Source organism: Eleutherodactylus coqui, chromosome 1 (assembly GCF_035609145.1).
Source record: "Eleutherodactylus coqui strain aEleCoq1 chromosome 1, aEleCoq1.hap1, whole genome shotgun sequence".
Lineage (NCBI taxonomy): Eukaryota > Metazoa > Chordata > Amphibia > Anura > Eleutherodactylidae > Eleutherodactylus > Eleutherodactylus coqui.
The window spans coordinates 319,902,580-319,928,823 of record NC_089837.1 but is presented as its reverse complement, the minus strand read 5'-3'; the positions used below and the strand labels follow the sequence as shown (position 1 = coordinate 319,928,823).

Sequence of the window (26,244 nt, the reverse complement as noted above, 5' to 3'; positions counted from 1 at the left end):
GACTTTTTTATTACTGAATAGAGATGAGCGAGCACCAAAATGCTCGAGTGCTCGTTACTTGAGTCGAACTTTCAGTGATGCTCGAGAGTTCGTTTCGAGTAACGAACCCCATTGAAGTCAATGGGCGACTCGAGCATTTTTGTATATGACTGGTGCTCCGCTAAGGTTTTCATTTGTGAAAACCTTAGCAAATCACCAAAGTCATGTAAAAAACACAGAAATGGGTAGGGCAGGCGAGGAGCAACATGCAGGGCTGCATTTCGGGCTCCGAGGTCTCACTATTAAGCCACAATAGTGGCAAGAGTGAGACCCCCCCCCTGCACTGTCAGCATAAAGATTGTTCTCCTCTGCCACAGCTGTAACAGCTGTGGCAGAGAAGAACGATGTTAGCCCATTGAATTCAATGGAGCTGGCAATACAGCCGGCTCCATTGAAAGCAATGGGCTGCCGGCGAGCGCGGGATGTATTTTCGGGAAGGGCTTAAAAATATAAGCCCTTACCTGAAAATCATCCTAAAATGTGTAAAAGAAAAAAATAGAAACGGGCCGGAGCTGTCCAGCGCATTGAATTCAATGGAGCCGGCAATATAGCCGGCTCCATTGAAAGCAATGCGCTGCGGGCGATCTCACGATGAATTTTCGGGAAGGGCTTAAATATATAAGCCCTTCCCTGCAATTCATCCAGAATTGTGTAGAAATAAAAAAAAATATATACTCACCTGGTCCTGGCAGACGGAGTTCAGCCGCGGCCGGCTTCAGTTCTCCTGAACTGCTCTCTGTAGTATTCAGCAGCCGGGGATTTAAAATCCCCGCCTGCTGAATGAACTGCCTCTGATTGGTCACAGCCTGACCAATCAGAGGCAGCTCTCACTCACACCCATTCATGAATTCATGAATGGGTGAGTGAGTGCTGCCTCTGATTGGCTCAGCGATGAGCCAATCAGGGGCAGCTCTCAGCTGTCATTCATGAATTCATGAATGGGTGTGAGTGAGAGCTGCCTCTGATTGGTCAGGCTGTGACAAATCAGAGGCAGCTCATTCAGCAGGCGGGGATTTTAAATCCCCGGCTGCTGAATACTACAGAGAGCAGTTCAGGAGAACTGAAGCCGGCCGCGGCTGAACTCCGTCTGCCGGGACCAGGTGAGTATATATATTTTTTTATTTCTACACAATTCTGGATGAATTGCAGGGAAGGGCTTATATATTTAAGCCCTTCCCGAAAATTCATCGTGAGATCGCCCGCAGCGCATTGCTTTCAATGGAGCCGGCTATATTGCCGGCTCCATTGAATTCAATGCGCTGGACAGCTCCAGCCCGTTTCTATTTTTTTCTTTTACACATTTTAGGATAATTTTCAGGTAAGGGCTTATATTTTTAAGCTCTTCCCGAAAATACATCCCGCGCTCGCCGGCAGCCCATTGCTTTCAATGGAGCCAGCTGTATTGCCGGCTCCATTGAATTCAATGGTCAGTGCTCGTTTAATCGAGACGTGGTGCTCGTCTCGAGTAACGAGCATCTCGAGCACCCTAATACTCGAACGAGCATCAAGCTCGGACGAGTATGCTCGCTCATCTCTATTACTGAACATACATTTAGCTTTCTTCTGCAGTTCACTTCTGCCATTAAGACGGTAGCATATGGTTGGCAAAATAATGCAAGTGGTCAGAAAACTGTTACACAGTGACCAATGCTGGAGAGATAGATTTAGGTGATCCAATTCCAAAGCCAATGATTTTGATTTACCCAATTTGGTAAGCATGCACAGACAGATTATATATAAACCCTTATATGATATAAGCTTGAGGAAGGCCACCACGGCCGAAACGTCGCTTTTACTTTTATTGTGATGGGGCAATAAAAAGTCTTTGTGCTTTCTACATCCGCATATGCTGCCAGTCACTTCTTTTGCTGTATATATAAACCCTTGGCTCTGACACATTTCAATTCCTCAGGTGGATTTGAGAGAACATTTCATAATAGCACAGTGCACTGTGATAGTGGAAAATACGGTATCATAACTAAAGGAAAATGCCATTAGTCAAGAAGTTACTCTATGCAAATAAGGGCTTTCCTGACACCAAATCTGGAGTGGAGCTCGGCTAAAAGTTTGAGGGGATCTCTGCATGGTACTTTAAAAAGCTTTGTGGATACTGGATTAACTGTGCTGTGAATTAGATGGTTTAAACAGGACTACATCCTCAGAAGAGCAATACAATACATTTACTAATACTGTAAAGGCTAGACAGTGCAAACTAAGACCGTCTTAAAATGTGCCAGTTTATCACAGTGACTCATACTGGATTGTTAATCTGATTAATTTTTAAGACTGTCAAAATTTATACACCATCTATCAGTTGGCTTGCTTTACGTCAAAAATTGCACCACAATTTTGTTGCAATTTGTAGCACGATTTAGGCCACACACCCTTTTTACAAAGCCAGGACCTTTTCAGACGAGTAGGGAAAAGTGTTCAAAAGTGTCTGACAACAGATAGTAAATGTGGGGCAAAACTTGTAAGTCAGTTTTCAGACGCAATTTGCATCCAGAAATATACTGTATTTTGAACAGTAAATAAGCTCCAGAATATACTGATTGAAGAGCGCGAGGCTCAGATGAGCAAAAACACTCTCAAAAGTCTACAGCTAAAGTGCTCGAGTTGGAGGAGCAGCAGTTGTTTAAGGCAAAGTGCTGGGATATAACAGTATTTCACAGTTCACCAATGAAAGAAGTCCTTTTTACTGATACATTCAAATTTGATATTTATAGCTATAACAGAATGATTAATGTAAATAGACAAAGAAAAGAGGTTGATACCACAATGTATCAGAACAGCACTTAAACATGTTAAGCATATGCAAGTTTGGAAGCATTTTGTGCTCCTACACCCAAATGCCAACATCCTAACAATAGTTTGGATCTTTGTCAAGCAAATAATGACCCAAAAGCCACATCAAATATTTGTCAGAATTCCATGAAGACCAAACAAGAGCAAGGATGGCTGATTGTGAAGAGCTTCCCTTAACAGTCACCTGACCTCAACCTGTATAGCACTTTAGGAGTAAGGAAGCCAAGCATTCAGTAGGATCACAATATACTCTTTATAACATTCTTATCTTAAATTATGAAATCATGCAAGAACACTATTAGCCTTTACACAAACTTGTGGAGTCCTTCACAGCTCAAATGCAAGATGTCATTAAAGCAAAATCAGAACATACCAGATTTAAGAAATGCACGAATTGCAATACATTCCTTTAACCCCTTTAATGTTTTGTTTTTTTCATCCTCTCTTTCCAAAAGCCATAACTATATTTTTCCATCAACAAAGCTGTATGAGGGATTGTTTTTTGCCAGACAAGATGTATTTTTTAATGGTAGCATTTAATGTGCTATATAATGTACCGAAAAATGTAAAAAAAAAAATCTATTTGCTTTTGCAGGGAAATGTGTAACTTTTAGTATCATCAGTGGGATTTTGTGATCATTTTTTCATTCTACTTCTTGGGTAATCTTTTATTCTATTAGTTTGGACTTTTTTGCACATGATACATGAAGCAATTTTTAATTGTGTACATTCTTATTCAGAAAAAGGGAAAAGGGTGTTTTATAGAGATGAGCGAACACGTTCGGCCCCGCCCCTTTTTCGCCCGAACACCGAACTTTGCGAACACTTCAGTGTTCGGGCGAAAAAGTTCGGGGGCCGCCGTGGCAGCGCGGGGGGGTGCGGCGGGGAGTGGGGGGGAGAGGGAGAGAGAGAGGGCTCCCCCCTGTTCCCCGCTACTGCCGCCCGCGCCGCCGCGCATCTCCCCGCCCCCCGGCGGCACCCGGACCTTTACGCGCGAACACTGCAGTGTTCGGCAAAGCCGGTGTCCGGGTGCGGATGTGTCCGTAACGGACACGTTCGCTCATCTTTAGTGTTTTACTTTTAATATTTTATGTATATATATTTTTAAATAGTTTTAAAATTTTCTTACACTCATTTAGTCCTCTAATGGGACTTTAAAACATATGTTTTCTTGTACAATACATTGCAATACTTCTGTATTGTAGTGTATTGTTCCTCAGCTCTCAATCACCCCTTCATGGGCAGGGTGTAGTAGAAGTATTAGGATAGCAGACCTGGAGGCCTTCACTAAGACTTTGGCTGCCATGACAACTGTTAAACTTCCCGAAATTGCATCAGGAGAAGGAATAATCCCAAAATAGAGAAAGCCCAACTCTCTGTCTAACCACATAAATGGCTCACTCAGCATTCACTGCGGCATCTAAGGGAGTTATCTGTAATCCCAGCTGTTGTGGCCAGATGTCAGCCGTCTAACACAGTAGGCAGCCGCCACATACAAGTTTCATGCAGATACATCGTATATATACAGTCGATGTCACAAAGGAGTTAATTCATCATTAACAGGACCTGACAAGTTGTTAAATTATTAAATAATCTTGATTATTGAATGGGCATAGAAAAGTATATTTCTGAGTGAAAACCCTTGAGCAAAACAGACCAAAATGATAAGACCATATCTTATATGGTTATAAGAGTATCTGAATTGGTTCTCTCTGCTCCGGTGTTCCTTGGACTGCGTGAGTTCCTTGTCAATACAGTTGATTTTATGTAGACTGCATTTTTCCAGGCACAGCTACTAAGCTCCTTTTCATAGGTTACAATGCTATAAGGATATGTAATGGCTGACGGCCGTTGAGCTTTTCATCATTATACATAATACACCTTTAAATACTAAAAAGCTAGACATAGCTGTAAATGCATTTGCCAAAGTTGCTTATTAGGAAATAGCAGAGCTAGACCTTAATTGGATAGTTTTTTTTTACAGAGTTTATATTATGCCTGGTTAATGGCTATGCATATATGCCATTCACTTATAGTCATGTCAATACATCTTAAGGCCCTTTTACACGCAATGATTATCGCTAAAACGTCCACACAACTGAATAAACTGCCATTTTTTCATTATATTACACATACAGATAATGGCTTTTAATTATCTCCATTTCCCTCATTAGCTAAAGTAAACTTAATAGGAATTGTTTGCTCAGGTGGGTGTGTGTTTATGCAGGGGATTATCTGTCAAACAGGATTCCATTGTCTTCTACCAGCATGAGAAAACAATGTACTCATTGTGTATGCAAGGCGATAACAATGAGTACATTGTGTACTCCCCTCAAGTCGGCAAGCCGCTCAAAAGACTTCGGGAATTCCATTCAAATGGAACGTAATTTTGAGTGGCTCGACAATAATTTTTATGCAAGCTAAAAAACAGCCATTTTGAGCGATAATCGTTGCATGTAAAAGGGCCTTTGCGTGCTGTGTACCTGAAATCCAGAAGGTAAGTAATTGATCCTCCCACTTGTAATCACCTTATTGTGTAGCTCTCCCTTCTGCTGGAGAAGACACTGGCCCAAGTGGAAGTATTAGACCGAGGAAAAAGGTGCTCTTTCCTTAGTCTACCTCCAATTTAATTTGTCTGTTCAAACTTTCACCATAAAGGCAGAAGTTTATTGTTAATTCATAAATTACAAAATATTTTCTTGCTCCCTTTGACGCTTCAGTTCCCTTTTGCTATTTTCCATCATGACTAAAAGTAAATTGGTAAGAAAAGATGGGTAACATTTTAGCTTTTCTTTGAACATATAAAATGTGCAGGCTTTGCACAACCTTTTATATAATTAGAATCAATTAGAATTAATTAAATCAATATAATATATGGTACCTTAGATATGTTAAAATTGACTATGTAGTGCCCTCTAGTGGAAAACAGCAATGATGCATCCAAAACTATTTAACAGCACTGCACCATAACCTTTATGAAAATTCTTAAATGCTAACGGGCTGCCCCATTATGTCTGATAATCGTACACCAGGATCTTATCAGATAGTGACAGGATTTTTCATTCTCCTTTCAGTTATTGACTTCAAATAAACAAATACTTACTACTTTCCCTTCTAGTCCACTAGGCCCAACTTCTCCTCTTTCACCACAGTCTCCCTACGGAGAAAAAATGGTAGGAATATTATTACAAGCAGTCTAACTATCTACTGAGGACAAAGTTAGGACATTTTAGTGTTTATAGGCATGAAATACCGTATTTTTCGCTCTATAAGACGCACTTTTTTCCCCTCCACAGTGGGTGGAAAAAGTCAGTGCGTCCTATAGAGCGAACATGCTGAGATCTGACCTGACCGGCAGCTGAAAAGGATCGCAGATCCTTCTCACTGAGCTGCCGGCCCTTTGTATACAAACAGGAGAGCAAAGCGGCCGACAACAGCTGATTGCTGGGGGTGGGGAAACAGCAGTAGAGCAGAGCAGCCGACAACAGCTGATTGCTGGGGGCGGGGAAACAGCAGGAGAGCAGAGCAGCCGACAACAGCTGATTGCTGGGGGCGGGGAAACAGCAGGCAGCAGGAGAGCAGAGCAGCCAACAACAGCTGATTGCTGGGGGTGGAGAAACAGCAGGAGAGCAGAGCAGCCAAAAACAGCTGATTGCTGGAGGCGGGGAGTAGCGGGGAGCTGTTGTACGGGCAGACGGCTCCTGCTATGGGGCTGACAGTCTGATAAACATTGCAGGTACGATCTGTAGCAGCACCTGATGCTCGTAGAAACAGCTCATTAATGAGAGGGAACTTCTGCTCCCCCTCATCAGTCAGCTGTAGGGGGATCATGCCATCTTGGTCCATGGTTGCACCCCTCAGGCCTTAGTCACACGGGCGTAAATACGCGCGTATATACGCGCATAAAAACCCACGGGCGTAAATACGCGCGTAAAAACGCACCTACAAAAGATAGAACATATTGGTGGCAATGGTCATGGTCACGCGGTTTTTTTACGCGCGTATATACGCGAGTATATACGCGCGTATATACGCGCGTATTTACGCCCGTGTGACTAAGGCCTTAGGCTGGTATTTTCCTGAGCTCTCTGATGAGGTTGGGAAGGACATAAAGCAGAGATCAGAGGACCTGTAGCCTGTAGCCGGGGTCATTGCTGCTGCTCGACACCATGACATCTGAGCAAATGGACAACACTTACTTATCTATTGGCTACATAGCAAAGGTGGGAGAGAGCTGCATGTATGGTGTATATATTTGTGCTTAGTTATGCACACATTTATACACCATACATAACCATAATGAGAAATGCCATGCAGGATCATGGAAAGTTGAGTGACAACTAATGGAATCATCATTACGTTGTCACTCAGCTCTTTCAGAATTCTGAATGCCAACTGCAGAGTTATGCAAGCATGCATACCACATGCATTGCTATAACTAGTCAAACATGACATTCAGGGCTCCGGATAAGTAATAAGATCACCATTACATTTACACTGAGCTTTCCTGGATTTTGAATGGCAGGTTAACAAGTTTTATATACTTCATTCTGAGTTGGTACTACTGCTCTTTATTCCTCATGTATTACCTGACTAACTGCCTGGTCTGGGGGAGTTCCAAATATTTTTTTCCTATTTTCCTCCTCTAAAACTTAGGTGCGTCTTATCATCAGGTGCGTCTTATAAAGCGAAAAATACGGTAATATGCCAGATAATTAAGTTGTGCTAATGAGAAGAGTAACGTATTTAATGTACTAATATTTACTTACTTTTATACCAACAACGCCTCTGGGACCAATTTCTCCAGGTGGACCTCTTTCTCCCTAGTAAATATAGATGAACTAAAGTGAATTTCCTGTTTTATCATTTTATAAGACATAGTGTAATGTTACCATTTTCGTAAAGATTGTTCATGATAATCTGCTCTCTAGGTGGCGATGGTTAGCTGAATTCCGAATGTAGAATTTGATGATATGGTGATATGTTTGCTTACATTTTTGTGAAAGGAATGTAATAAGATGTACTATGTAGAATAAAATATACATAGCCCATTATCTGTATTTACCAGCCCTCCAGGTGCTCCATTGAATCCTGGTTCTCCACGAGAGCCTGATTCTCCCTGTGAGAAACAAGCACATGGCAGGTTACAGTCTCTTAGTTTATGAATGGAATGTATAATATTATTAACAAGATAAACAATGCCAATGAGCTTCTTAATAATTAACTAAAGCTGTTAACATTTCTATTTACATTTTCGTCAAGCTGCAATAAGTTTACACATTGTGAAAATAAACTTTTGTCACTTATCCTCTATCTTGTAATACCATTACTAAACATGAAACAGTTAACTGTTTAGTAACATTTAGCTTAAATGTTCAGTGATTTAAAAGAGTTATCCGGGTTTTAAAAGTGAATAGCTTATCCTCAAGACTAGCCATCAATATGTAATCAGTGGTGGTCTGCCACCTGGGACACCCATCAATCAGGTGATTGAAGGGGCGGCGGTGCTCGTGTGAGCTATGCAGTCTATTTACTATATACATGAGAGCACAATCCTGTCTGGACCCAAAATGCAATATTTTTATACCAGGCTTGGTAAGTACTTCAGGCTTGTTCCTTTCACTTCTGATGTAAGTTCATGTCCATTTATAATGACACGTGAGAACAATAGAGACCTTAGGATGTTCCTAGAAGGTAGTGAACCATGGTCCCAAAATCTTTCTCCATAAAAGGAACATTTTGGGGTGGGGTCTCCCTTAACAAGGTGGATTTTCCACTTTTTCTCCACATTTTAGGGTATAACAGTACTTAGAGAAATAATAGGGTGAGTTTCATTTGTGACTCTCGTGCCTCTATACAGATGTGCTGTGTGCGGTGCAAGGATGGCACAATATGCTGTTTCCTTATACATGGGCATGAACTGACATCAGAAGGATTGATGAAAAGACTGTTTCTTTAGTGCTTCTTGTTGAGCTGTACACACATGGAGGTGTAGGTATTGTGAATTATATATATTCCAATAGAGGAGTTTATGGCAGTAATAAGAGTATTATCTTACTATCTAGTACAAGACAAAAGACCTCAGGTTACAACATTTGTATTATTACCCCTGCTCCCCATCAAATAGATAACAAGGGGGCAAAATAATATCAAATGCTACAGAGTATGATGACATGTCATTGCTAATTGACTTTTTCACCTTCTAGAATACGAACATGAAAAACAGAGTTAAACATATCAACCACAAACCTTTTGTCCAATTCCACCTTTAGTGCCAGGCTGACCAGGTAAACCCTAGAAGACATACAGAAGGCAACTTATTTTGTGAAAAGTTGAACTCCATATTTTTGTATAGAACAAAGGGTACAAGTAAAATATGAATAACACATCCAGAAGTAAATAAATGCCACAAATAGTTTTAGAAAGGTACACAGGGTGCTTACAGGTAACCCTTGATGACCAGGAGAACCAGGAATGCCATTTTGGCCAGGGCTGCCCTAGACATGGGAGAAAACAGAATTATAAAAAAAATAATACATAAAGGGAAGAATGAATAGTGATATAAACAAAGAAGATCATATAGGTACCCACCTTTAATCCAGGAATACCAGGGGTACCATCCTTGCCATCAATACCAGGTAGGCCCTGTAGATGGCAGATTGAAAATCTTTTCAGATATTGGGAAATGCTATTGTGATCAGACATCATATGTATCTGTCTAGTTTAGAGTTTTGAGTTTTCTATTGATTCTTATACAAGAATCCCCTTTCTACTTGCCATTTAGAATAGTTTTATGTTAGCAAAACTTACATTTTTGCCCTTTGGTCCCATTGCTCCAATTTGTCCAGTAATTCCGCGAGCACCCTGCAACAGAAATTTGTTATTGATTTAATAATGCATAAATGGAAACATAAACTACACAAACTAGATATTAGATTATAGTATATACTTTTTAGTATCTACTAAATCTTGGTTTCAGGTATTGTTAGGGTAGCCACCTGAAAGGGAAATAGGTCAAAAGGCCGATGCCGATATTTATTTTTTTTACCAGCAATGTTATTTGCCGGTAAAAAATAATTTAAGTAACCATGACTGGCCATGTGGCAACCCTCTCTTTGACTCAGAAGGCTCCATTCGCAAATCTCCAGCAGCAGTCGAAACTACTCCCAATTTTACACACAAGACTGCTACAGCTGGACACTTCCCTACTCTGCACTACACAGCCAACTGCACCCCTCAGGCCGGCTTCACACGACCAGATTCCTACTGCGATCAGCGTCCGTGTGGAGGAACCACAGCAGATCGCACGCATTGAAAGGTATGTACTTTTGGTTTTTCGCTCACACTCGAGACATGCTCTATTTTGTTGCGAACTCCATGCGGACTGCCTTCATTGAAGTCAATGGAGGCCGTCCAACCCGCAGCCCATACGCAATTAATATTGCATATGGGCCGCAGGTACCTGCGTCACCGCCTAGCAACAGCGCAGAAAATACAAATATTGAAAACAAAGTATCTATATTGCACATGGCCGACGGCGAGCCACTGTGGTCATCCGCAATACAGATAATGCAAATCCGCTGCGGGATCTCGCATGTTGAATCCAGCTCACCCGTGTAAAGCCGGCCTAAGTCTCCTGCACACAATGTACTCCATGACATGAGATGTTGTTCCTTGCTATTATTTATTTGACTATTTGTATAGTGCATACATATTCGGCAGCACTGTGCACAGGTTGTCTTTACTTACATTGGGCTTACTACATGCTAGTTTCTCTTACTTTCTTGTGAATACAATAAACACATGTAGGATTTTACTTTGCTGAGGGTGTTTCACTACAGGCGGCTTTTATTCTTGTTTCACAATTAAACTAGTGCCAGTTAAGACTGAAGTGCCTAGAGTGCAGGAAACAAGCTGTTCTAGATAAGTTACTTTTACACCCGCTTTTTTTTATAAAGTCTTGCACTAGACCTCTATGTATGTTTGCTCTTTCAGATAGAAGCAGCAGCGTGGGTTCAGTTTTATTCACCTGGTTTATATAGGTGTTCATCCACTACTCTAGGACTGTGCTACACTCCTTTCTATTAAACCTGGAGTGAGTTGGTACATTATTTATATCTGAAGGGGGTGCTACAGAAGGGGACACCATATCTAAATGGGTGTACAGAATGGGGTATGATATCTAACTGGGGCTGCAGAAAGAGACACAATTACTTTTTGGGCCACAGAATGGGACGTTATTACTTTGTAGGGCCACAGAAGAGGGCATCTATTTCTATAGATATCTCAACTTTTGAAGATTACTTTCAAAGCCTTTGATTCTACAAAACCAATGCTGGAACAGACTGCATTACAACACCCTCTAGGACAGGATTTGGACAGGTTTACTCTTCAGGACAGATCACATTGCTATCATAATGGCAAGAAAACGGCAGTTCATCAAAGACGAAAAATAGACAATTATAACTAGAGATGAGCGAGCATACTCGTCCGAGCTTGATGCTCGTTCGAGTATTAGGGTGCTCGAGATGCTCGTTACTCGAGACGAGCACCACGCGGTACTCGTCTCGATTAAACGAGCACTGACCACTGATCCCGGCGATCGCGGGATGAATTGTCGGGAAGGGCTTAAATGTATAAGCCCTTCCCTGCAATTCATCCAGAAATGTGTAAAACTAAAAAAAATACATACTCACCTTGTCCCGGCAGAACGATGTTAGCCCATTGAATTTAATGGAGCCGGCAATACAGCCAGCTCCATTAAAAGCAATGGGCTGCCGGCGATCGCAGGATGAATTGTCGGGAAGGGCTTAAATATATAAGCCCTTCCCTGCAATTCATCCAGAAATGTGTAAAAATAAAAAATATATATATACTCACCTTGTCCCAGCAGACGGAGTTCAGCTCGGCCGGCCTGCAGTGGGTGTGAAGGGGGTGTGAGTCAGACCTGCCCCTGATTGGCTTAGCGCTGAGCCAATCAGAGGCAGGTCTCACTCACACCCATTCATGAATTCATGAATGGGTGTGAGTGAGATCTGCCTCTGATTGGTCAGGCTGTGACCAATCAGAGGCAGCTCATTCAGCAGGCGGGGATTTTAAATCCCCGGCTGCTGAATACTACTCACAGCTGTTCAGAGCAGTTCAGGAGGACTGCAGCCGGCCGCGCTGAACTCCGTTTGCCGGGACAAGGTGAGTATATATATTTTTTTTATTTTTACACATTTCTGGATGAATTGCAGGGAAGGGCTTATATATTTAAGCCCGTCCCGACAATTCATCCCGCGATCGCCGGCAGCCCATTGCTTTCTATGGAGCTGGCTGTATTGCCTGCTCCATTGAATTCAATGGGCTAACATCATTCTTCTCTGCCACAGGTGTTACAGCTGTGGCAGAGGAGAACGATCTTTACGCTGACAGTGCGGGGGGGGGGTCTCACTCTTGCCACTATTGTGGCTTAATAGTGGGACCTGGGAACTTGAGATGCAGCCCAACATGTAACCCCTCGCTTGCCCTATCCGTTTCTGTGTCGTTCCCATCACTTTATTGAATTGCCCAGATTTTCACAAATGAAAACCTTAGCGAGCATCGGCGATATACAAAAATACTCGAGTCGCCCATTGACTTCAATGGGGTTCGTTACTCGAAACGAACTCTCGAGCATCACTGAAAGTTCGACTCGAGTAACGAGCACCCGAGCATTTTGGTGCTCACTCATCTCTAATTATAACCCTTAGAAGTGTAGGTCTATCCTACAGAGAAATTGCCAATAAAGCCAAGCTAGCAGTCAGTATAGTTTCCTATCCCATCAAAAGGCACATGAAAACTGGAGGAAACTCTGACAGAAAAAGAGGTCTGTCAGACCAAAGGCCACTCCAAAATTAGATGACAGGTTTTTAAGAATAAACAGTGCAGATGATCAGCGCCTCATAGCACAAAATCTTCAAGCACAGCTTAATGCAGCAAAGACTAAAATAAGTTTCCATTTCAGCTGTGAAGAGAAGTATCAATAAGAAAGCCACTGCTAAGATTGCAAAATAAAAAAAAGGCTTGCATTGGGCCGAGCAGCACCTTCAGTGGAATACTGAAGAGTAGAAGAAGATCTTATGGACTGATAAATCAGAATTTGACATAGTTGGTACATCACGCAAGGTTTTTGTATGCCGTTGAGTAGATGAAAGCGTATTTGTGAGATGTTCTGCAGCAATTTTAGGAAGAACTTTCTGAGCAATATGTGAATGCCATTGTAAAACGAATGCCTTAATTATGTAAAGCTGTTACATCAGCTAGAGGTTGGTAAGAGTCAAAAATCTAGATTTAATTTGGTGAAACAAAGTTAATCTATTATTTTTATTTATCTTAACTTGTTAATTTGTTCTATGCTTTCATTTCAAAGTACATTGGAGACATTGAACAGTGTAGATATCAATAAAAACTGGAATAATTAGGTGTTCTAAAACTTTTGTCCAGTAGTGTGTACATATTATATAACTTTTTGAGGGAATAGTGTTGTAGCCTTGGCAGGGTTCCAATTCTGACTTTTGTTATTGGGCCCCATAAGTCTTATGTATGCCTCTGACTATACAGTCCCTGAACCACTCATGCATTTTTATGAAGGCATCAGCAACCAATGCCCTAATATGGGGGTGGGGTCTGTGGCACCCTATTAAGGGACCACAGCCCCCTGGCAACAAAATACAGCAGATATTGGTAGCTGGTGTCTTAGGACAAAGGGGCCTTAGAGTATAGCATCACAATATAAGTATGGTAACAGCCAATTGTCAGTTTATTCATACTTTTTCAGGTGGAATAATGCAGATTAAATTGGACATTATTTCATGCCACACCCAAAACAACACCCATCCCCCAACCATGCCTCTTTTTTTCTTGCCCAGTACTTTTTGTTAACAAAGGAGGCAACTCTAGATACTTTATACTCCATATCTATCATGTTCAGCTTGTGTAATTAACACAACAGAATTTGCAATGAATTAAATATGTACATGGAAATGTATGGTACTCTTAACCCTTTCATGACCAAGGGTCACTGGTGCTTCTGTGTCCTGGTCACATTTTGCAGATCTGTGATTTCCATTTTCAAAAAAATCATAACTTTTTGAAGGCTTGTTTTTGCAGGGACACGTTCTATTTTTCAATGGTACCATCTAAGATACCATATAATGTATTGGAAGACTCTAAAATATTTTTAAGTGGGGCGAAGTGGTAAAAACCCAATTGCACTATTTTGGAGGAAGGGTTATTCTCACCGTGTTCATGGTCTTTATTTTGTAGGTCAGTACGAGTACTGTGATACCAAATTTCTATAGTTTTTTTATATAGAAATATTTAAAAAATGAAATACCTTTAAAAGAATGACTTTCTGTTGCCATCTTTTGACTCCCATAACTTTTTTATTTTGGTGTTGATTGGGCTGACCATTTGGGTTGACCGTTTGTACCAATTTTGGGGAACATATGACTGTTTGAGAGCGTTTTATTCAATTTTTTCCTGGAGAAGGAGTGAGCAAGAATGCGCAGTTCTGCCATTGCATAGTTTTTTTCAGATGGAGTTAACCAAGTAGGATTAATAATGTGATATTTTAGAATATTAGATCTTTAGGGATGTAGTGGTACCAGTTTTTAGGGTTTATTTTCTTATTATTTAGATGCAACGACTGGGAAAGGTTTTTTTTTTATATTTTTAATTTTTAGAATATTTTAAAAATGTTGTCTTCATTTTACTTATTTTTGCTGGTCCCCAGAGGGTTCTTGAACTTGCAATTGTTTGATCGCTTATACAGTATAATACATACTACTGTATTCTAACAAGCCCATTGATTATGGCAGCACTGTGGGCATTCAGAAGTCCCCAGGCTGCCATAATAGCCAGTCAGCTTCCCTGCGATCTAATCGCAGGGGCAGAGGGTTCGGGACCTTTAAAGGGTTAACAGACACAGTCAGAGTTATGACTGATTGTGGCTTTTGCCGGTAGGTGTTGGTTGTCAGGGACAGTTAATATCCACTGTGTATGGAGTGCGTCCGGCTCCCGAGCCCACTCCATACACATCATGTGCCGCGGACAGCTACTCACATCCTAACCGCATGGGGTATGTGTGTCGTATGTGTGTCACGAAGGGAAAAAAGAACAGCAATACAACTGCAACAATGACATTCCCTGACCTAAAATCCAACTCATTTCTTCCTTGTTTCAGGTTATTGAGCATGAAAGTGAAAAACATAAATAGATTAAAATGAACACACAATTGCTCTTAGGACTCACATGAGCATATTTTGGATGCATATTACGCCCATACTTTTCACTAGTGTAATACGCAGTGCTAAAACCCCATTGATTTACATTAGGCCATTCAGACCTGCGCTTTTGTAGGTCAAAATAAGCTCGTGTGAGTGAGCCCTTAAATTTGTAGTAGAGAAAGTGAACATGTTCATATAATTCAATGCAGCTTCCCTTTAAATAGACATCAGTGAATTCTACAGGGAAAGGGCGTCTAATATTTAATAGTCACATTTTAATATTAAACGTAAGATGAAACAAGTTTGACTCACTTTGTCTCCTTTCTCACCCGGCTCTCCTGGAGGCCCCTTTGGCCCCTCCTCACCCTGAAACAGAAAGAGAGCAGTAAAGACCTTCGGAGGCCAGACTCATTAACAATAATAACCACCCTAAGTGCAGTTTAATTAAACGTTCGTTCTCTCCAGGGAATTCTGTAATGAGGACTGAGAAATCTGCACTACCAGGATGTGGGATTTCACCTCTGTGTCCCCTGATGGAATGAAATGTAACGTTCTGCATGTGTTTCAAAATCTGGAGAGATCATAGCATAAAAATGTAATACAAGACGCGGTATTTGAATACTTTACCATACATGCACATATGGTACTTTATGTCAACTTACAGGCTTCCCTGCTGCACCCACTGATCCGATCATTCCCTTGTATCCGGTGGGACCCTGGTAAATTGACAGGAAAGAGTTTCTGTTAAAATCAATCTCAGTTCTGTATTACTATGCCTACATTTTTCTCCATGCAGTCCCATTGTATTACCATTCTTGTCATGATAAGAATCACTCACGTTACCAAAACATAATTTTGTGTGACTCTCTGTTTTCAAAGAAATTTAGAATCTAAACTGGTTGTGACAGTGGATGTCATTTTGCAAGCAAGAGAGACCATGATACTGTGACCATGTAATGCATCTCATACACATTGCTGTATGCTATCAGAACTGCTAACCTAAAAATTGATATACCTTAACTTTAATAATACAGTACCACACTGATAAAATAGTATAGATCTGCTCTACTTAAGCTAATTAGGTATTTAAATCTCCATGTAGCACAAGCCTACATGCCCCAGATGAAGCTATTGGGCAAAACCCTGGGTCAGGTGCCGTACTCTGTCTTTGTCTTTTCAATGCATTTGTCTATTGCACCTTTGTGAGTATAAAGGTTAAAAAAGGTTAAAAAATTCTAATTGCTTCCCTACGTTGTTGCACTATGTGATATTTCTCCCACCTATCAGCAAAAGTGATTCCAGCTTGGATTATATTACCAACACTTGCAGTTTTTGCTGTCTGGGATGGAAGGAAAGGTAGGTATTTGCACCAAGTGGAAGACATTCCATCTGGAAGGCTTGCATATGCTCCTATATGTTTCTGCTACGCTATGTTCAGGATGAAAGAGGAGGACGTATTCCTTTGTGATGCTGGCTGTGCAATCGATCCACAGAGTCAGACGTTTGAGCATTGGGACATTTTTCTTTTGGAAGACAATGCCCAATTTCAGACAATTTTAAGATATCTGACAGCTTTACATTGGTCTACTTCTAAAAAGTGCTACGACAATACTGTGTTTAGTCTTCAATGAGGATCCATCATAACAGGAATTGTATTTTTAAAGCAAGTATCTATCTAGCCACCACAAACTGAAGAGCAAAGAACATGTAAATATTGTGTTCATCCAAACGTTCTGGTCATATGAATCACTTACCGTTTCTCCTTTAGGTCCACTCATTCCTGGATAACCACGAATACCCTGTGGGCCCTGTGAGAGAAGGGGTTATTAAAAGAAAGGGTAATTAAAAAAACAAAACCAGAATAATTAGACATGTATGTTCTGAATATATTTATGTAAGATGGTATATATTTGTGAAACTGAGGATGGTCCATGCTAGTGTTTTATTTGTAATCACTAGAAATGGTCTTGATTATTAAACAACTTGAGTTGCGACATCTCACCAACTCTTTAGCAGCCTAAGGCCTCATGTCCACGGACGCACATGGATTCTGAGTGCAGAATTCCACAGTGGTTACCAGCTGTGCCCGCAGACAGGAGGCAAAAAATAAATTTTACTCACCTGTCTGGATGCGGCGTGAGTGTCCTCTATCGTGGCCTGATTTTCTTTCCTTTGCGCAGCAGATATGCTCGGCATGCCGGCTGGATTGCCACATGAATGCACCATGCTTTTAGTCTTTTTTTAAATTCCCTGCTTTCCCATGGACCGGGCGGCTTCCATTGACTTCCATGGAAGCTGTCCCTGCAGGATCCGCAGAAAAATGGAGCGCGCTGCTTCTTTTTCCCCACATGCGATCCGCACACCGGGAAAAAAATGACATCCGTGATGGTCTATGGGCTTATTGAACTGTGGATCACCCGCACGGGAGACCCCTTCGGATTCCACAATTCAATTATGCCTCTGGACATGAGGCCTAATAGCAGCCTTAAAATTTGTATTACCAAATACAAGTTTAGGCTCATGAAGTTTTGTTAAGACATAAAAATGTATAATTTACAATGAGCATCATTGTAACTGCATTGCATCTCACTGTGACACATCTTGAAGTGTAGCCCTAAAACATTTGTGATAATGTCCATTGAAAAAGGCAAAGGTGCTTAATAGGAATATGACATCAGATATGAAAATTGCCAAAATGTATAGGTAATTTAAATTGTGTAATATATTGCGCTCAACATATAATCCATTTATTAGAGTACCATTATACAAATAACTCTTGACTCGACTGATGCTGCCAACTACCAACCCATCTCAAATCTCCCCTTCATCTCCAAACTACTAGAATGCCTGGTTTACTCCCGCCTTATAAGCTATCCATCAGAAAACTCTTTTCTTTGCCCCCCCCCCCCCCCCCCACAGTCTAGCTTCCATCCCTACACTTGACAGAAACATTTGACGCTAATAAAAAGGTGTCAAAAGACCTCCTGACAGCCACATCGACGGGCGATTACTCCCTACTGATCCTCCTCGATCTGTCCGCAGCATTTGACACTGTTGACCACAAATGCTTCCTCAGCATGCTTCGCTCCATTGGCCTAAAGTACACTGCTCTCCTGGTTCTCCTCCTACCTATCTGAAGGCTCATTCAGTGTCTTCTTTGCTGGCTTTACTTGTCCCTCTTCCCCTTGTTGTCTCCGTCTCCCAGGGCTCAGTCCTTGAACCCTCCTTTTCTCTATCTACACAGCCCCTATTGGACAAACCATCAGGAGATTTGGCCTCCAATACCACCTCTACGCTGACAACACCCAGCTATACACCTCTTCCTATGACATCTCTGCACCTTTCCTCCAAAACATCACCAACTGTCTGTCTGCTGTCTCTAACTCTATGTCCTCTCTCTACCTAAAACTGAACCTCTTTAAAAACTGACCTACTGGTGTTTCCGCCCTTTACTAACCGACCTCATCCTGACATCTCCATCCCAGTGTGTCCTTGATCAATCAGTGATGAGGACTTAAGCAGTTGTTCGTGAGTCCCAGATAGGTAGGTGAATTTGAGAAAAGTGGTCACATGCTGCCCAGGGAACATATTTGACTCCTTCTTTGCTTATTTCAATGTTATAATGGGCTCAAGAAATGGAAAATAAATTTTGATGCATTCAATATTTTGGAGAGGACTGAGGCAACACCATGTTTTGGCTTATAAGGCCCTGCTAGAAAATAATTGAAAAGCCTACATTAATAATAAAATGCTCTATTATTATGCTGATAAGCAGAATATTAAACACATAGAAACCAGTGATATGTACACCACTGGAATATTTTTATTTAGTAAAAAGTGCTTTTAATGGATGAAAAACATGTATTTTGCACTATAGTACTGTATATCCTAACCAGAATTTGTGTAAATGCTATGATATGAAATAACAAATAACTTATTTATTGATCACTAACTTCCTAAAAATGTCCTAACTATGTAGATATATGTTTGGAAGACATTTTTTATTAATACACATGATAGAAAGAAAATTTCCAAAAATTACCTTAGGTCCTGGGATTCCTTGTTCTCCAGAAATGCCAACATTTCCTTTTGTACCCTGTAATTATAGATATGAAAATATACTTTTTATTCACTGGAATGTACAAAAATGTTTTCTTTGCTTAAAATGATAGTTACAACAATAGCACATTCTACAACTTTTAGCATAACAGATCACTTAGAGACTCAATTATTATTGGTCATGCTTAATACACTCATCAATCACAGTTCCACAGATACACACCTAAAGTCCCCCAACAATAAGGCATAACAACTATAGTGTACCAGATTTGTACACTCCATAAAACCAATGGGGTTACTGCCTAAATGTATATATGTGCCTTTAAGAATATATAGTTTGGTTGTTTTGTCACTCATTCTGTGCTTTAAACCCTATCCTAGCCTTATTGGTCCGTTAGGTAGCAGGAGATAGCTGCCCTAGGATTGGTGAATAAGCCTTCCGCATGGGTTGGTTCAGGAGAATTAGATAAAAGAGAGAGGGGAGGAGTTCAAGAGGAAAAAAAGTGGAAAAAATGTAGAAAGAAGAAGCAAGAGCTGGCAGACAGTGCAGTGAAAAGAAGCAAGTGCGAGTACAAAAGGAGCAAGAAAGAACTTTAAGAGAAAATAATCAGTTTAGTCAAACACAGGAGCAAGAAAGAACAGCTTGACAAAAGTAACTGGAGAAAGGAGGATATTCATACTTAAAGAGCTAGAGGAGAACAGGAGAGAGAAGCAAGAGGGCAAAGCATATAGGATAAAAAAGATTTCCTGTGATTTTCACTTAGTAGAGTACCCTAGCTTACAGATGAAGTCTATGTATTTAATGCTTGCATGTTGAATAAAAATGTGTATTTACCTCAAGTAACAAAGTAATGTGAAATGTATGAAATTGCTGAAGATGCTCCTTTTGCAAAGAAATTGTTCTATTGATTCAATGTTTAAATCCAGCCTCCTGGAGTCCCTTCTCACCTCCGTAACATCTGTACTGAGGTACCACACTACACTCCAGGGAAAAGGACAAATTCCTTTTATTTAATTTTTCCCATTTTTATTATTATTTTGTCCGGCATGGGTCTCCGCCTGTATATGAACCGGCGTCACGAACTTGACAAATTACCATCTTACCCTATCTGATTCACGGGTAGCTCAAAGAGCCAAAAATAAGTAATTATTATTTTTTCAACTGCATACCGCCTTCTGCTAGAGAGGGAAAGCAGCAGGGCCACCATGATCAACATCATTTTTGCCACCACCATCTACTCCCTCCACGGTCTGGCGTGTTGCACAAGTAGGAAGTTTGCTATCCCTGTTAAATCACAGCTTCATGCCCTCTATTTGGCAAGTTAACATAAACCCATGGTGTTGTATGCAGGCATGTATAGTGTTCATAACAATAAGTATTCTGTACACAAATATTCTTTAAACTACTTACAGATTTTCCTTGTTGTCCTGGTTCACCAAGAGGGCCTGGACGCCCTTTGTGGCCCTAAAAAGAAAGAAATCTAGTTATCAAAAAACTTGGCACATTCTATGGCATCACTGACAAAATGTCTGACATACACGTACTGCAGATTCAATGGCAAACAAATGGAAGACAAACTGGCATAACTGCTATAATACAGTAGCAGGATGTAAATTAGAGTAGCCAGGTCTACCATGATTTAATGCTTGCTCTGTTGAGAGAAAGATATACTACTTGCTTGAACAGCTAAAATTCTAGATTGCATATTAAACTGCTTTATTATACATGCCACAAAGGGGTAATCGTTTTCTAGGTATTATGGTTAAATATTAAAACTATTCTTAGGAGCAGTATTGTTGTTTTGCAGCAACAGTCTATTAGGTCCCAATTCAACTAGGATAAAATGTGCAAGTTTGTAATATTATTACATTGTTGTTATTGTTACTGCTTGTCATTACCATGTTTCTAAAGAAAGTTTCCTCCTCTATGAAAGTTCAATAAAATATGCTATTTACAAAAATACATATTATAAAAAAAAACCAAGACAAAGTTTGTCACAGATAAACTTACCCTAATCCCCTGAAGACCTTGAGGACCCTTTGGACCAGCTGGGCAATTTGATGGGCACTAGAAAACAATATCACATAGTAGAGAGTGAGCAATTTAGCCATTATTATGTATGATAAATTTTACGATATATGTAAACCAGTAAGTGCTATGAAATAGATATATATGGTGGGTAGTTTTAAGAAAAATGGATGAGCAGAAGTAAAATATTGGGTACAGCTTACACCTTTACAGTATGTGTTCACTTTTAAATGCACAGTAATATCATCAGAAATACAAAGTAGATTATTTGTGACTAAAACCATAAGAAATATACCCTAGCGGCAGGTGATTGCCTGCAAAATAGGATTGATTCTACTGGTCTTTTGTGCCCCCTTATTGCATCATAGCCTTGGTCCATTGGAGGAACTTTGATACATTTGGTCCAGAAAATCTTCAGATCATTTCACTTCTTTTATATTTTGTTAGGTTGTGGCCTTGTGCAACTTTAAAAAAATTCAAGGGAAATCTTTGTTCAATTTTTAAAAATTAAAAACTAATATTTTTCAATTATATAAATATTCAGACCCTTTGGTATGACACTTGAAATTTAGCTCTGGAGGCCTCCCATTTCTCTTGATCATCTTTGAGATGTTTCTAAACCTTTATTGGCGTCCACCTGTAGTAAATTCAATTGATTGGACATAATTGTAAAAGACACACCCCTATCTATTAACAGCTCATGATGCACATTGAAGCCAAAACCAAGCCCTGAAAAGGAGAGAATTACCTGCAGAGCTCAGAGACAGGATTGTATAGGCACAGATGTGTAGAAGGCTGTAAAGCAATTGCTGCTCCACTAAAATTTCTCAAGAGCACAGTGGCCTGCATAATTTATAACTGGAATAAGTTTGGAACAACTGGGACTCTTCCTAGAGTTGGCTGACCCACCAAACTACGTAATTGGTGGAGAAGGGACTTGGTAAGAGAAGTAATTAGGAACCCAATGGTCACTCTGGCTGAATTCCACAGATCATGTGTGCAGATAGAATAAACTTCCAGAAGGTCAACCATCACTGCAGCACTCAACCAATTATGACAGAGTGGCCTGGAAGAAGCCTCTCCTCAGTAAAAGACACATGAAAGCCTGCCTAGAGTTCACCAAAAAGCACCAAAAGGCATCTCCTACTGTGAAAAAAAAAGATTCTCTGGTCTGATAAAACCAAGATTGCCTTTTTTGGCTTCAATTTTAAGCATTATGTCTAGGGGAAACGAGGCACTGCTTATCACCTGCCTAATACTGTCCTGCAGTGAAGCATGGTCATGGAAGCATCATGCTTTGGGAGTGTTTTTTAGCAGCTAGGACAAGAAGACTGGTAAGGGTTGTCAGAAAGCTGAATGGAGTAGAGTACAGAGCTATTCTTAATGAAAACCCAATCCAAAGCGCAAGGGGCTTCAGACTGGGCAGAAGATTCCTCTTCTAACAAGACAATGACCCTAGGCACACAGCCAAGACAACACAGGAGTGACTTAGGAACAACTCCCTGAATGTCCTTGAGTGGTCCAACCAGAGCTGTGACTTGAACCAAACTAAACATCTCTGGAGTGACCTTTTCTTAAAAGCTAAAACGTGGAAAATTGGCTTTTACCCCATGGTTTTTCTTTCAGCTTACTTTGGATCAAAATTGCATGACAATTGGCTGAATTGGATGGACATATGTCCTTCTTCATCCTTACACACTATGTTACTATGATCTTATAAGCAGCCACCAGAAAAAGTTTGGGTCTTTGATTAGTAATAAAGAATGTGTCAGGCAGTGCTCCTCACACTAGATATATCCATGGCAATAACGATGATGGCTAGAATTCAATACAGGAACTAGTATTGTTTGTAATTTATTTTCTGAATACTGTAGTTTTGATGATGGTTGGCTGGGACCAATAAGAGAAATATTGTCTTCATCCCAAAACTTTTTTTAATGTCTAATTTGGCTACTAAGATGTTTTCACTGGTAGGTGTTTAATAAAAGATAACAAAAATGATATAAAATAAAATGAAGGAGTGATAACAATTCTAATAGTACTTCTTATACTATTGTGTGTTGAGGTTGACATTTATCTATATAGAATTGACTATTACCAGAGCTATATTTACCTAAAAGGACAATTGACATATGCCTATAGGCAGCTTTGGGAAGAGCTATCTTCTATAGGTGGGCCAAGTCTGAGGCGACAGACATTCAGTGACTATTGGTTCCTGATATGTAAATCTGGTCCCAATACATTTTACACTGTTGGATTGTAAAGTCAACAACAGTTGAAAAAGAGTGAAAAGTGGGAACCACACATCTGTGCTAAAAATGTCCATCCCACCCCAATACTGTTTAATCCGTAGAGGAAGCATGTACCATGGTGAGATCTGTATTTCATCTTGAGATATTCAGAGTTTAGAACCAGTATTTACCTAAAGAGGGTATTTACTAAAACAGACATGTTAGGAGTGATAGCAGGTGCTCTTTAACCCCTTTCCACACTGCATTGCAGATCGTGCCATTTCAGCCAGTCAAGTACTAGCTCTCGATGTCTAACAAAAAAAATCTGTTCGGCTGCCATTAGAAACAGAAACTTTGTGCTTTTTCCTTTTTTTTAAATTAATTTCCCCTCAGTTCTCAGTTAAATGTTATTTCTGCCTTTTGTTTGGCCAACATAAAAGAGTCTACCCATTGTCAAGCTATGAATGTTTCTAGGGAGCCAATATCAGACAACTCCTAATACTTTACTAGATATATATTTCCTCCTTGATCACTAAGTTGAGAGCAGTCATTTGTTTTGCTTCAAAGGAAATTTCCCAGAACAGCACGTTAAGAATAAAGGAACGTCAATTACAAAAGGGAGATATTTTGGGAATAAAATAAAAACAGCAGAAGTTCCAATGTAGTAACTGAATTACCCCCATAAAGGGCGCTCACCAGGAAATCAGCACTGCCTTCCAAGCCTAGGATACTCCCAGAAGGACCCTGAAACATAAAGAAAATGTAAGACCGCATAGCACATTTCATTTACTGAATCTGCAGGACTAATCCATTGTGGAATGCTCTACTGTCTTATTAGCTATTTCTACACTGTACTCGTAAATTCTCGTAATTACAGACTCAGCATTTACTGTTCATTCTGCAATTTAGGAATTGTACAGGGACAATGTGTTACACAGATAGCACTGAGTCTAACAGCTCAGAGGAGAGAGAAGAGAAAGCAGATAATGTTTCACATAATGAATGTCAATGCAAATAGCAAAATACAGCAGGGAAAGACTACAGAAAGAAGAATACACTCGCAGGAAAAACAGATCATGCCCTGGAGGAAAATGGTGAAAGGTGGCAGTTTCATAGAACATCCTGCTAATACATGTGAACAATATGCTAAAATAAGTCTCTATGGAGGTCAGTTATTAATGGCAAATTCAGCTAGGAAAGTGACTATTTATATTGCCAGTGCCGTCAGACTAAAACACACCGAAGGACATTTATAAAACAGCAATAAAGAGAAGACTCATAATGAAAATGTTGCAAAATCGTAAAACATAGAAGTAACAATATATGCAAATAAGAACAATGCCACAAAAAAAAACGTGATTTAATTCGCCAATGGCAGATACATTTTTATTTTCCAAACTGGAATACAAAGTCTTGCTTATAACCACCCTATATTATCACATTTTATCACTGCTCGTACCCATCAATAATGACCATAGTACATAAGGGAGTACACAAAGGGAGGGAAGTCCCTTAGTCATGCAAAACAATTGGGCTTAAAGGGTATTCCCATCTCGGGAAACAAACCACCTATGGAAAGAAATGGCAAAGCACAGTGTTGGCTGGTGGCCAAGCAGAGAGCTAGTGTGCTTGAGATCCTGAGATCCCGGGCCACCAGATTTAGATGATAGAAGGATGCAAGCGCCAACCTTCTCTGCTATTTCTTTTCATAGTAGAGGTGGTCTGTTTCCCCAATAACAAGCAGTAAACAAGCAGAGGAATCAATATCTGCATTATATGGAGAATGGAGCATTTTGGAAATAAACATCGTATGGGTGAATGCATCATTTAGCAATTTTGAACATATAGAAATAGGATTCCTGAGAAGGAAGTAGCATTTTAATAAAAGCCCCCAGGGCTGTCATCACTAAATGCCTATTAGGTACCTACTAAAAAAACGAATAATCTTATTTTTCCATATATCAAATAAAAGTTATAATACGTAGTTTATACAGATATGTCCATAATTGTAATAAATTGTAATTGCAGCTATTGCCAGCAGGTGTCAGCTGTAATAAACAGCTGACGCCCGGCCTGTATGAAGAGAGCTAACTGACTGACTGGTGGGATTCTGACCCACAGGGCCATCACCAATCAGCAGAAGGAATGGGCCATGGAGCATGGTGGATGAGTACTCTGCATGTGATTGTGACTGTGCCTAGTACTCCATCTGGCTGAGCTAAAGTGTGAGATATAGTCAAGTGCACAATAATAGGATGGTATACCCTACTAATTTCTGGTGCAGGTACTGGGTTTGCACACTATTGATTACCCTATTGACCAAGTCCAAGCTCACCAATTCAGAGTGAGCGGTGGGGACTACTCCAGATTCTGTCCCATAACAGGGCTTCTTTGAGGATAAAATCACTTACTTCACTAAATGCACTTGAGGCGTCTCAGTTAGGCATCATTCAAATGGCCATATAGCGAGTTGTGCCTAAGTATCACTCCATGTGCTGTCCAATATGCAAGGACAGTGCACATTACATGTGCTACTCTCAACTGTGATACGATACGATCAAGATATGCATTGATTTTTTTCACATGGACCACATGTCTATGTGAAAACCTGCCCATGTGAATAGCTACAAGGGTGGCTTCAGACGGCCGTAGGCACAACTATGCTCACTGGTATGGAGCATAGTTGTGCCTGAATGAGGGACATTTCTTCCCCTTTGCCGGCCATTCGAACTATGCGCAGGAGTTTGAAAAACAAAAACATGGGAGGATACGTCCTGCCCTATCTATCCCACAGATATCATTACATGCGAGGAAAATAGGGCATTTCCTA

General features: G+C 40.4%; 1 protein-coding gene across 1 annotated transcript in view; it reads right to left on the bottom strand.

The window, feature by feature from the left end:
• Positions 1–26,244, bottom strand: part of COL9A2 (collagen type IX alpha 2 chain) — a 69,806-nt gene that overhangs the window by 12,809 nt on the left and 30,753 nt on the right. Inside the window, exons 10-23 of the mRNA XM_066575053.1 lie at positions 24,111–24,158; positions 21,166–21,222; positions 20,566–20,619; positions 19,138–19,191; positions 16,850–16,903; positions 15,758–15,811; positions 15,408–15,461; positions 9,655–9,708; positions 9,436–9,489; positions 9,288–9,341; positions 9,094–9,138; positions 7,910–7,963; positions 7,614–7,667; positions 5,948–6,001 (exon numbers count right to left, since the gene is read on the bottom strand). Of these exons, the coding sequence (XP_066431150.1) occupies positions 5,948–6,001; positions 7,614–7,667; positions 7,910–7,963; positions 9,094–9,138; positions 9,288–9,341; positions 9,436–9,489; positions 9,655–9,708; positions 15,408–15,461; positions 15,758–15,811; positions 16,850–16,903; positions 19,138–19,191; positions 20,566–20,619; positions 21,166–21,222; positions 24,111–24,158 (744 nt within the window). The remainder of the gene's footprint in view (positions 1–5,947; positions 6,002–7,613; positions 7,668–7,909; positions 7,964–9,093; positions 9,139–9,287; positions 9,342–9,435; positions 9,490–9,654; positions 9,709–15,407; positions 15,462–15,757; positions 15,812–16,849; positions 16,904–19,137; positions 19,192–20,565; positions 20,620–21,165; positions 21,223–24,110; positions 24,159–26,244) is intronic.